The sequence below is a fragment of the Hyla sarda genome, chromosome 3 (genome assembly GCF_029499605.1).
Source record: "Hyla sarda isolate aHylSar1 chromosome 3, aHylSar1.hap1, whole genome shotgun sequence".
Lineage (NCBI taxonomy): Eukaryota > Metazoa > Chordata > Amphibia > Anura > Hylidae > Hyla > Hyla sarda.
In genome coordinates this window covers 373,819,272-373,832,529 of record NC_079191.1, presented here as the reverse complement: position 1 = coordinate 373,832,529, position 13,258 = coordinate 373,819,272, and the positions used below count along the sequence as shown (strand labels likewise).

The following is a 13,258-nucleotide window of genomic DNA, read 5'->3' as shown; positions in this document are numbered from 1 at the left end:
CAGGTTCTTTTTAAGGATATGTTCTCAAGGCAGAATTTCCTAGTGGAATCTGGCAGAAAAATCTGCTTGGAAATTCTGCTGCAGCAGAGTCCCATTGATTTCAATGTGTTTCTGCTGCACCATGCACACGGCAGAATTTATGTGGCGGAAATATCTGCCGCAGTAATCGCGATCCGCAGATTCTGCTTGGAAATGCATTGCCATCTATGGAGACAGCGCATTTATAAACAGTCCTGGCCTGGCGGAACATGCAAATATGCAGAATGTCCGCCTGTGTTTTCCGGGTGGACGTTCCGAACATTTTCCGCTGTGTGAGCATGACCTATGGGAGACATGCTCCCACTGATTTGTAAGTTTAGGTTGCCTTATTACTTATTTCTAGAATTCTACAAAAAAAAATATTATTAATAATAATAATTACTACCATTACTACCAATTTCCCTTGTTTTCTTTTAATCATTTATGACCTGTTCTACGCAACATACTATTTTTATATCGATAAAAATAATCATCATAATCATCCATACTTTGTGTTAATATTTTTATTTATCCTTTGGATCTGTGTCGAAAGCACAAAGTTACAACCGAAAGAATCACCATGCCACAAAATTGCATAGAATTTTTACCCCAAAGTTAAATGAAAATCGTCTACTATAAATCGATTGGAAAGAAACCACCTACGTTACATAGGTAACTTTTATTCCTTACGCACAGAAATCACAATGTCCATGAATCACAATATTAATACTTCATCGAATATAACATTCATTTTCCAATTTTAGACAATGTCCCTTGTAGTGAGTGAGAATTTAGAAACGTAAAAACCAAACAAAAGACAAAAAAAAAATAAAAACAATAAATTCAATATGGCGAACATTTAGTTTTGACTTAGAAAAACCCCAGCTAATTTCAGTAGTATACAGATAACCGAATCCGAAATATTCACTGCATATACTGTATGTGTACATGACATAAAAAGCACAAGAAACAAGTTCACACGTTCCACACGTAAGAAGGCAAACACAGAAAGGCACAAGACTAGTACATCAGAAAGACCCTTGTAAATTGTTTAAAATCTAGTTCAAGTATTAATAAAATATACTGACCCTTACATACAATAAATGCAGCCTTCTTGTGGCCCGAATCAATACATACAGTATGCTATCATTTAAGTCAGTGCTTCCCAACCAGGGTGCCTCCAGCTGTTGCAAAACTACAACTCCTAGCATGCCCGGACAGCCGTAGGCTGTCCGGGCATGCTGGGAGTTGTAGCTTAGCAACAGCTGGAGGCACCCTGGTTAGGAAACACTGATCTAAGTAATCTCAAGCCGATGCGGATGGCATCGATGTTCATCAATGCGGATGGCCTTATTTGGCACACACCATTTTGACTTCTGATATAGATTTCTATAGGCCTGCGAGTATTTCTACTGCACCATATTAGCCATGGATATTGGTCAACTGGGCTACCAGTGTAGGGGGAAAAAGGTAGACGTGATGTTAAAGGAGAACTCCAGCAAAAATTAAAGGGGTTATCCAGGAAAAAACATATATATATATATATATATATATATATATATATATATATCAACTGGCTCCAGAAAGTTAAACAGATTTGTAAATTACTTCTATTAAAAAATCTTAATCCTTTCAGTACTTATGAGCTTCTAAAGTTAAGGTTGTTCTTTTCTGTCTAAGTCCTCTCTGATGACACCTGTCTAAGGAAACGCCCAGTTTAGAAGCAAATCCCCATAGCAAACCTCTTCTAAACTGGGCGTTTCCCGAGACAGGTGTCATCAGAGAGGACTTAGACAGAAAAGAACAACCTTAACTTTAGAAGCTCATAAGTACTGAAAGGATTAAGATTTTTTTAAAGAAGTAATTTACAAATCCGTTTAGCTTTCTGGAGCCAGTTGATATATATAAAAAAGTTTCTTCCTGGAATACCCACTAGACGGCAAGCGCTCCATTCATTTCTATGGGAGCACCGATAATGCCCGAGTACTGTACTGGGGTCTTTTTGGCGCTCGCATAGAAATGAAATGCATGGCGCCTGTTTAGGAGAGCTGGGACCCCACCCGCGATCAGTTACTTTTCTCCTATCCTGCGGATAGGGGATAAGTTAATTCTCAATGGATATCTTTTTTAATGTCAAATAACAAATTTAGCGCTGCTACATTTGTACGCATTCCATATAATAGCTGCCTTGACGTTTGTTAGTGACAGGAGTTCTTAAAAATAAAAATAAATTGTTACTGATCTTTATTCTATAGTCATAACCATAGATGTGTAACACGTTACATTACTATTCCAAAAAAGTAAAAAATAAACTTAAAATAAAAAAAAAGAATTAAAATAAAAAGTGACACTTCATAGATACAGTATAAAAAAGTTATGTACAGTAGATGATTATGGCGTCAAAAAAACCGCCTCCAATATAGTAGTTGGTTAGAAATAAGGAAGCGAATAAAATCTGTGTCAGTTGAACAACAACTCTACGTCAATGGATTCAGTATAACTTTAGTCGCTGCTGGAAGTCCACCCAGCTTTCCTTGTCAAAAACATTCTAAAAAGAAAAAACTGTCCCCATTTCCTGTTATAGATTCTATATTGCATCAATATAAATACAGAAATGTTTTTTTTTAAGTAAAAACACCATCAAAGTTGGAACAAGACAACAGGGAACTAATGTCCCTTAGGGAGTAAACTGTATTATCAGGATTTATGTACTGTACAGAGTCACAGGAGCAACAGATCTTCTGCACTCAGGTCTTAAAAAGCTACTAGAAAAAGAACCTATATCAACCTATAGTATTATGGACATTTACGCACCGCATAACATTATTTAGATGCACTATTACATCTTTGTTATGCTCAGCGTTGGCATCAACAAAGGCTAAGGCCTACTGAGGTTGGGTAGACCTACTCTAAAGTTGTCAAGCCTAGTATAGAGTACTGTAGATAAGCCAAGCCTTAAAACATAACCTAGCAATGCATAATAAACATTAAAAACTGAAGCAAGCAAACAATAGTCAACGGGTTTTGGGAAAACACGTTCTTAGTTATGACTAAGGGTTATGATTAAGAGCACACATGGATTCTTCAGCTCTCCTAACACATCTGTTTTAGTAAATATTTGTATTTTTCATGAAATAACAATTTTAGAGCATTTTTCTTCAAATTCTGCATTAAATTTTTCTCCAGGAATGATCTTTTCTCTCTAACATTTGTGTCCGTTTGCCGAATGCTTCAGGAAATCTCCCTGTATATACAGCAAGCATATTGATATACCCCAAGAGAGGCCAAAAAAGTGTCAAGTCCTTTGAGGTGGTTTGCTTTTTTTCTGTTAGGTAGAATAGTGTAGATCTCTAAGCTGTTACATGGAGCAGGACACAGTTAAAAATGTATACCTAGCGGTACTTTTTTTTTTTTTACCTGGGAGTTTATGCAGCATGAATAGCACAAAATGGCAGCGGTATCTGAAAGGGAGTACCCTAAAGTATACTGCTGCTGAAGAGAGCGTGTATGAAAAGAGCCTTATTCTCCCTAAAAAAATTGAAAGGGTGTTACCACTTTCCTTGCCTATAGGTTGTGTTCCTAGTCCAGCGGTCTCCAAACTGTGGACCTCTAGATGTTGCGCACCCACAAGTCACAATTAAAGGGGTACTCCGTCCCTACACATCTTATACCCTATCCAAAGGATAGGGCATAACATGTCTGATCACATGGGTCCCACCGCTGGGGATCCCCGCGATCTCCCTGCTGCACCCGGCATTCGTTTAGAGCGTCGGGTGCAGCACCGGAAACTTATGACCTCATGGCCGCACCCCGCTCGTGACGTCTTGGCCACATCCCCTCAATGCAAGTGTATGGGAGGGGGTGTGACAGCCATCGCCAGTCATCCAGGACAGACGGAGCGAAGTTCACTCTGTGCACCGGATGTCTGGGGTGCCACAGCTGAGATCACAGGGTTCCCCAGTGGCGGGACCCCCACGATCAGACATCTTATCCCCTATCCTTTGGATAGGGCATTAGATGTCTAGGGGTGGAGTACCCCTTTAAGCTGTAGCCTAAAGGATAATTTTTATTGAAAACCTTACAACCTACTACATAATAGTCTACAGTGAAAAACTTGTAACAAAGTATTACCCAAAGTTTTTGAATATCCTGGAGGATCTTTGAAGGTGGAAGAAAAAAAAAAATCACAAAACATATTGCACGACCAATCCTATAGTAAGTCTAGTTATCAACAATGTATTCTATATTTGCAGATATATTTTAAATCTATCTGATCATATACAAATAGAGTTACACTCTAGTGAAAAGTGAAAACCACTGTTTTTGACATCTCCCATACATTGTGATGAAATAGAAAGTTACTGTCACAATTGTAGTAGAAACATATTGATACAAGTACCCTAATCATATATCCTCAGATAACTATAAATGTCTATGGTGATGACAATATATATATATATATATATATATATATATACAAAATATATACATTTCCTGCTCTGTTGATTCAGTATAAGTGTAATATAGGGAAAGTGTAAAAAGTCCAGACTTAAAGGGGTACACTGCTGCCCCAGCATTAGGAACATTTTATTCTGAATGCTTAGAGTGGGCAGCGAGGTCGTGATATCACGGCCACGCCCCCTCGTGACATTATGCCACGCCCCTCAATGCAAGTCTATGGGAGGGGGCTGATGCCTCCTCCTATAGACTTGTATTGAGGGGGTGTGGTGTGATGTCATGAGGGGCGTGGCCGTAATGTCACCACCCTGCTGCCTGCACCGAGCGTTCTAAAGGAATGCCCAGTGCTGCACAGAGATTGCGGGGGGTCCCAACAGTCGGACCCCCACAGGATAGGGGATAAGATGTCTAGAGGCGGAGTACCCCTTTAATTGTACGTACGGCCGACTGCACTGCCTCCTGAACAGCGTCTTTCATGTGTTCACACTCTCTAGTGACAATGCTGTCAAAGTGGTCTTGTTGCCCATAGCAACCAATTAGAGCTCAGTTTTTTATTTCTTCAAACAATCCTGCAAAAAATGAAAGCTGTAATTGGTTGTTATTTTGCAACCAGGCTCGTATTTATATTTGATAAGTAAGAAGCAAAGTAATTGGTGCAAAGAAAAACAGTAGTGGTGCCAACCCTCACATTCCTACTAAGGCCCTGTTCACACTATGGAGATTCTGCAAAGAAGTCCTGTACAGAATATGCTTGCAGCAGTCTCCCATTGATTTCAAAGGAATTCTGCTGCTCTGTTTACAGCAAAGAAGTTGAACCTTCCAGCAGAATCCGTCAGGAGAGTGCCGTTGTCCATGTCAATCCCACAGCTGAATTTCCTCAGTGTGAACGGACCTTTACAATTACAATGAGCCTTAGAAATGTGAGAGCTGCAATTTGATTGGTTGATGTGGATAACACTATAATTTCATTCGCAAGAGTACAGTGGTCCCTAAACATACGATGGTAATCCGTTCCACACGGACCATCGTTTGTTGAAACCATCGCATGTTGAGGGATCCGTGCAATGTAAAGTATAGGACAGTGGTCTACAACCTGCGGACCTCCAGATTTTGCAAAACTACAACACCCAGCATGCCCGGACAGCCAACGGCTGTCCGGGCATGCTGGGTGTTGTAGTTTTGCAACATCTGGAGGTCCGCAGGTTGTAGACCACTGTTAGTGGAAGTTGTACTCACCTGTCCCCTGCCGCACCGGACTGTCACCCCAGCCCGGGATGTCGCCGTCCATCGCTGTTGCCGCGTCCCCGATGCTCCGGCAAGGCCTCTGCTTCCCCGGCATCCTCGCTCTCCTTCGCCGTCATCACGTCGCTACGCACGCCGCTCCTATTGGATTATGGGACGGCGTGTGCAGCGACTTGATGACGTCGATGGAGAGCGCCGACAATGCAGAGGATCGCGAAGAGGACGCGCCGGAGCCCCGAGGACAGGTGAGTGACCATCATCGGAGCTCACGGGGCACCGTAAATGGCTATCCAGTGGCAGCTGAAGCAGTCTGCGCAGCCGGATAGCCGTTTATGCGATGGCCCCGACATACAAAAGCATCGTATGTTGATGCTGCCTCTGAGAGGCCATCGCATGTTGAAATTATCGTATGTCGGGGCCATTGTAGGTCGAGGGGTCACTGTATTGGGTCTTATTTATCGAAACTGTCTAGCAAAAGAGACATCCTTGTTTCCCATAACAACCAATCTCAGTTAATATTTAATTTATTAGATAGCCATGGAAAAAAATGCAAAGTTTGGTTGGTAAGATAAAGCCTGTTTTATATAGCTCCTCCACTGATGGCTAATTTTAGGAGTACTCCATTACTTAAAAAGGTATCCCCAAAGGGATAAGTGTATAATCATAGAGGGTCTAACGGAGCCCAGTCTCTCTCTGTGCATGGAGCGTCATGTGAATGCCAAAGATGAGAGAATACATCTCTTGGTTATCTCTGGCGCTCCCATAGAGAATGCACAAGTGCATGTCGCTGCTGCATGCACAGGGAGAGAGGGGGGCTCCATTCTGGATACCGGGGTGGGGTGGGGGATCCCAGAGGTCAGACCCCTGCAATCAGACTCCTATGTCTTATCCTGCGGATCGGAAGTAGTAGAGTACTCCTTTAAGGGAGGTTTCTGGGCATCGATCTGTAGCTGCAGTTCAAAGCCATTTATTGAGTTCTATACAGTGGTCTCTCAATAAATAAAACCAATCAGCAGCATTACAAAAAGTCTCAGTTCAGCTAGAGCCTAAATCCATATCATTGCATAAATACCAAACCTATAGTATAATCTTCTAAACAAAAGTATTAGGGTAAATCCTTCCTAGAGGATAGGGGATGAGTGTCTGATCGATAAGGTTCCGATCAGTGGGACCACCACTGAACATTAAAGGGTACCTCTCATCAAAAAAACTTTTGATATATTATAGATTAATGTATGCAGAATAACTTTTCCATTGCATGTTATTAAAAAATATGCTTCTTTCTATTTAATTTTCCACTTTGAAGAAATGACCACCAGGGGTCTCCCTACCAGTCCTGGCAGCAAGCATTTCAGACTCATGCTGGAGTCCTAAACACTACGAGCTGCCAGTCTGCTTTGTTCACAAAGGAGAACACTCAGAGCTGCCAGCCTGCTTTGTTCACAGCCTCTTTGGCTGTGAGCAAAGCAGGCTGGTAGCTCTGAGTGTTTAGGACTCCAGCATGAGCCAGAAATGCTTGTTGACAGGACTGATCGGGAAAAATACAATAGAAGGAAGCATATTTTTCATTAACATGCTATTGGAAAGTTATTCAACATTCATTAATCTAAAATATATCAAAAGTTTATTTGATGAGAGGTACCCTTTAAAGCAGGTGTCCTCTGTAACCCCTGTTTAAACAGAATAGTGGTCTGACATGAGCACCACTGCCCTTGGCTATAGTCGCTTCATCTGACCACCACTACATTCAAATAAGGGAACACAGGACCCCCATTATTGGGATCAGCGGGGATGCTCAATGATCTCACTGATCAGATGAATGTCTGTAAGAACTGTATGCATTACAACCATGGGCCTCACAGCCCCACAGGTTATTATTAGAATATCACCATAGATACTGAGAACAATTGATACTGTTACCCAATTGAATTGCTATTCATGCAAAGTCTGAATATTTTGTAACAGACAGTAAACCCATTTATAACAAAGTTGTGATTGAATATTTAAGAGGATCCGTCAGCTCTGTATTAGTAAATATTTGTATTTCTCAAGAAATAACAATTCTAGGGCATTTTTTTCTTAGAATTTCCCATTAAGCTTTTCTCCAGTAAGGATGTTTTGTGTCCACTTGCCAAATGTTTAAGGAAATCTCCCTGCGTATATAGCAATAAACCCAATCACCCAAGAGAGGCCAAAAAGTGCCATATTGGACCCCATTGGGATGGTTTGTGTAAGGGTTCACGTTTGTCTGTTGGAATAGTGAAAACCTCTGAGCTAATACATAAAGCAGGACCCAGTAAAAATGTTATATCTTTCCATGTTTTTTTTTAACATGGAAGTTTATGTATAATGCATGCCACAAAAATCTGTCTTTCATAGCTATACAGCAGAGATATATGAAAAGTACTCTCAGGTATACTGCTGCAGGAAAGAGCATGCATAAAAAGAGCCTTATTCTCCCTAAATAAATTGACAGGGTGTTTCCACTTCCCTAGCCAATATGATGTGTTTCTAGTCCAGTGATCTCCAAACTATGGACCTCTAGCTGTTGCAAAACTACAGTGTGGGCCATTTATATGGATACACATTAATAAAATGGGAATGATTGGTGATATTAACTTCCTGTTTGTGGCACATTAGTATATGTGAGGGGGGAAACTTTTCAAGATGGGTGGTGACCATGGCGGCCATTTTGAAGTCGGTCATTTTAAATCCAACTTTTGTTTTTTCAATAGGAAGAAGGTCATGTGACACATCAAACTTAGGGAATTTCACAAGAAAACAATGATGTGCTTGGTTTTAACGTAACTTTATTCTTTCATGAGTTATTTACAAGTTTCTGACCACTTATAAAATGTGTTCAATGTGCTGCCCATTGTGTTGGATTGTCAATGCAACCCTCTTCTCCTTCTCTTCACACACTGATAGCAACACCGCAGGAGAAATGCTAGCACAGGCTTCCAGTATCTGTAGTTTCAGGTGCTGCACATCTCGTATCTTCACAGCATAGACAATTGCCTTCAGATGACCCCAAAGATAAAAGTCTAAGGGGGTCAGATCGGGAGACCTTGGGGGCCATTCAACTGGCCCACGACGACCAATCCACTTTCCAGGAAACTGTTCATCTAGGAATGCTCGGACCTGACACCCATAATGTGGTGGTTCACCATCTTGCTGGAAAAACTCAGGGAACGTGCCAGCTTCAGTGCATAAAGAGGAAAACACATCATCATGTAGCAATTTCACATATCCAGTGGCCTTGAGGTTTTCATTGATGAAGAATGGCCCCACTATCTTTGTACCCCATATACCACACCATACCATCAATTTTTGTGTTCCAACAGTCTTGGAGGGATCTATCCAATGTATGAGCATTCCTAGATGAACAGTTTCCTGGAAAGTGGATTGGTCATCGTGGGCCAGTTGAATGGCCCCCAAGGTCTCCCGATCTGACCCCCTTAGACTTTTATCTTTGGGGTCATCTGAAGGCAATTGTCTATGCTGTGAAGATACGAAATGTGCAGCACCTGAAACTACGGATACTGGAAACCTGTGCTAGCATTTCTGCACATTTTATAAGTGGTCAGAAACTTGTAAATAACGCATGAAAGAATAAAGTTACATTAAAATCAAGCACATCATTGTTTTTCTTGTGAAATTCCCAATAAGTTTGATGTATCACATGACCCTCTTCCTATTGAAAAAACAAAAGTTGGATTCAAAATGGCCGACTTCAAAATGGCCGCCATGGTCACCACCCATCTTCAAAAGTTTCCCCCCTCACATATACAATGTGCCACAAACAGTAAGTTAATATCACCAACCATTCCCATTTTATTAAGGTGTATCCATATAAATGGCCCACCCTGTACAACTCCCAGCATGCCTGGGCAGCCAACGGCCCACAGTTTGAAGACCACTGTCCTAGTCTGACATAGTCAACACTAATTGGTATTTAAATGGGCACTGTCACTTTAAAACAAACAAACAAAAAAAAACTTTGGACATGTTCAGACCTTGACCAATAGCTAGAAACAGCCTGGAGAAGTGCACAATAAGTGAGACAAACAATGTAAGTCTATGGGATTGTCTTGGCCAACTGCACTTTTTTCTCAGCTCATTCTTACAATTGGTTGGGGTCTGAACATTCATTCCCCAACAGATCAAAACTTTTAGCATGTCTCTAGGACATGTCAATTATTTTTATTTTTTTTACAGTGACAGGTATGCAGAAAAACACAATATTAAGAAGGAATATAACACAGAGGAGGAAAAGTAAAAGAACAGCACAATAAAGAAGTCCAAGAAATATCCCTCAAGAATCATTACAGTGATCCCTCAACTTACAATGGCCTCAACATACAATAGTTTCAACATACAATGGTCTTTTCTGGACCATTGTAAGTTGAAACCAGACTCAACATACAATGTACAGACAGTTCAGATCTGCAAAACATATCAATAGCTGGAAGAACCGACCAATCAGAATGGACATTTCACTGGTAAAACACCTGTATTACTGAAGCGTATGCACTGACTATTTGGTAGCACCCCCTACAGTACAGGGAGGTATTACATGTTCTGTACACTTTACCTGTACCAGGGTTAGCTGCTCCTTTGGACACCAGGTGAGGACGGCTCCATGTTACTTTTTTAGGACACTGTGTAGTGTACAGGACCCTGAAGAAGATCCTGTCCTCTACATAGACCAGTGTTTCCCAAGCAGGGTGCCCCCAGCTGTTGCAAAACTACAATTCCCAGCATGCCCGGACAGCCTTTGGCTGTCCGGGCATGCTGGGAGGTGTAGTTTTGCAACAGCTGGAGGCTCCCTGCTTGGGAAACACTGACACAGACAGTGATTTACAGCTCCCAGCAGATCTTTCTTACTTTTATATGTAAGGATTTGCTTTATCTATATTAGTTATCTACTTATTTATCTTTAATCCTCACTTTTTCCTATTTTTGGATGACATTTTGGTAGCTTCAGAACCAATTACCAATTATGGTCTCAACATACAATGGTTTCAACATACAATGGTCGTCCTGGAACCGATTAATATTGTAACTTGAGGGACCACTGTATTTTATAGTGAATAAATGTATTTTACCCAGAAAAAAAGTCTGTCAATTGAAGGGACAGTGCAGTCACAACGACTAGTAACTTTATTTTCCAAATACAGCACAATATTTTGAACATACATTTCTCCAGGGTTTTCCTATTTGCACTGTGTACAGTTTTCAGAAAAGTTTACATAAACTATAATAGTTTAAAATCAATATTTTTGATCCTGCAAAATATATATATTTTTTTTATATATATATATATCTATATATATATATATTTTTTTTATTTATATCCAAAGACTGATTCAACATACATTACAACACTAATAGATACCACAGAAAAACAACACTTCTTACACCTGTTTGTTACTTATTTGCAGAATCTAACCAGGAGTTAGTTTTCTTTGTTCTGACATGCACACTTCACTTTCTTCCTTCCCTTGGGGGATCTGTATCCCGTAAAAAAAAACTCCACATAGGCAACACCTCTGTATTCATGTGATATGCTGTGGGTATAGTGTACGTCAATAAATATTTGCTCTGATGGTCTCTGACTAGGGACCATATTGCCCCCCCAAAAAAAAAGAAAAAGAAAACATCATTCACTTATATTACAGATACATAAAATATCAAAAGAGCAAGCAACCAGTGCTTGCAAAGGAAAAGGTTTAATCTCTCAGTGCAACATAAAGCAAATATTGAGCAGTTTAGGTAAAGAACTTAACAACAAGGGATATCATCACTGCAAACCGATCCAGTGGTTAATGTGACCAAAGTTAGCATTGTCCATATAGAAAGCGATCAGATAAGTGTTCCCCCATCCGAACATACTGGTAAGTAGAAGATACGAGCAGATTGGTTGATATGGGGAACACAAGGTAGAAAAGTTTTCAAGGCGTCCTTAAGATTTAGCCTTACACGTGCTGAGCTATATCCTTTTAATGTAAGGACTATACAAAGAATGAGGGTCTTCTACCTCCAGTCTTTACAGTGTATATGGCCTGGAAGTTACTTTTTTGCCTATTCAGATACACCAACAAAGAAGCATTATATGGTTACTTTGTCACAATAAATGCACCAAGACTCAGAATATTAATAAATACCTAAAAAATGGACAGCTGAGTGCAATAGAAAACTGCTTCTCTTGGAAGTGTGCCTTCAAAAGAGCACTGTAAGCTTCCGCTGTGTAACACTATCCAGAGGCCGTATCAGATTGCCAAAGATAAATAACCGGCAATGTGTAAGCCCCCCCCCCCATCTGGCAGCACAAAAACATACTGCAACCTCTGAGTCCCAGTTAAAGCGATGTATCCGATGCCTTTACGGGAGCCTCTTCTTCACCTTCTTCTTCATGATCCGGACTTTTGTGATTTCCCGAGTTCCCCACTGGAGACTTGCCGCTATCTGGGGTTAAGAGAGTAGAGCTATGTTCTCCATCTTCGCTGAATTTTCCCTTCATGGCCTCTTGGACAAACTCCTGAATTTCCATTGGAAGTCTCTTGAATTTGTCCTGGTATTCCTGATCAAGTTCAACCTGAAACTGGTTAAAAAAAAAAAAAGAGACAAAATGTAAAAGACCAAAAGTTTTAACAGTTCTATTACTAACTGATTAGATGGAGACAGGGACTGAGCATAATCTGAATGTTATCAATGTTTGTTGTAGAATTGGATTAGAAGAATTAAAGGGGTACTCCGGTGGAAAACTTTTTTTTTGTAGTCAACTGGTGCGAGAAAGTTAAACAAAATTGTAAATTACATCTATTAAAAAATCTTAATCCTTCCAGTACTTATTAGTTGCTGAATACTACAGATGAAATTATTTTCTTTTTGGAACACAGAGCTCTCTTCTGACATCACGAGCAAAGTGCTCTCTCCTGACATCTCTGTCCATTTTAAGAACTGTCCAGAGTAGGAGAAAATCCCCATAGCAAACACAGCTCTGGTCAGTTCCTAAAATGGACAGAGACGTCAGCAGAGAGCACTGTGCTCGTGATGTCAGCAGAGAGCACTGTGTTCCAAAAATAAAATAAAAATCTCTGTAGTATTGAGCAGCTAATAAGTACTGGAAGGATTAAGACTTTTTTTTAATAGAAGTAATTTACAAATCTGTTTAACTTTCTGGCACCAGTTATTTAAAATAAAATTTTTTTTAAAGTTTTCCACCGGAGTACCCTTTTGAGGTTGAAGAAGCACTCCAGGTTTATTTCCTCCAAATATTTCACACACTTCTGGTCCTACAGTGTCATCTGTCTCATTTCAGCCCTGCTGCATCCATACGTTTCATTACTATGGCTGCGTCATGTGACCAGCACTCAGACCCCCATACAATAAATGGCTTTATGTGTCTAAGGAAGTGGTCTGTCCTGGGTCAGCTGACTTTCTGTGAACAATAGGATGACCTCATCACCTATGAAATTCCTCCTGGCAGCTCACACCTCTCCCCACCCAAATCTCTCTGTATACTGCTGCTGCTAGC

General features: G+C 40.5%; 1 protein-coding gene and 1 long non-coding RNA gene across 3 annotated transcripts in view; both read right to left on the bottom strand.

Annotated features, from left to right (window-relative positions):
* Positions 1-524: 524 nt before the first annotated feature.
* On the bottom strand, positions 525-1,580 carry LOC130362799 (uncharacterized). Its single transcript, XR_008891569.1, has 2 exons — positions 1,308-1,580; positions 525-1,196 (listed from the first exon to the last, which is right to left on the bottom strand). It is a non-coding gene; the product is annotated as an uncharacterized LOC130362799 (long non-coding RNA).
* A 7,956-nt stretch (positions 1,581-9,536) lies between these two features.
* PLCB1 (phospholipase C beta 1) overlaps positions 9,537-13,258 on the bottom strand; it is a 750,135-nt gene continuing 746,413 nt past the window's right edge. For both annotated transcript variants that reach the window (XM_056567840.1, XM_056567842.1), the window contains exon 32: positions 9,537-12,316. In XM_056567840.1, the coding sequence (XP_056423815.1) occupies positions 12,080-12,316 (237 nt within the window). In that variant the 3' untranslated portion in view covers positions 9,537-12,079. The remainder of the gene's footprint in view (positions 12,317-13,258) is intronic.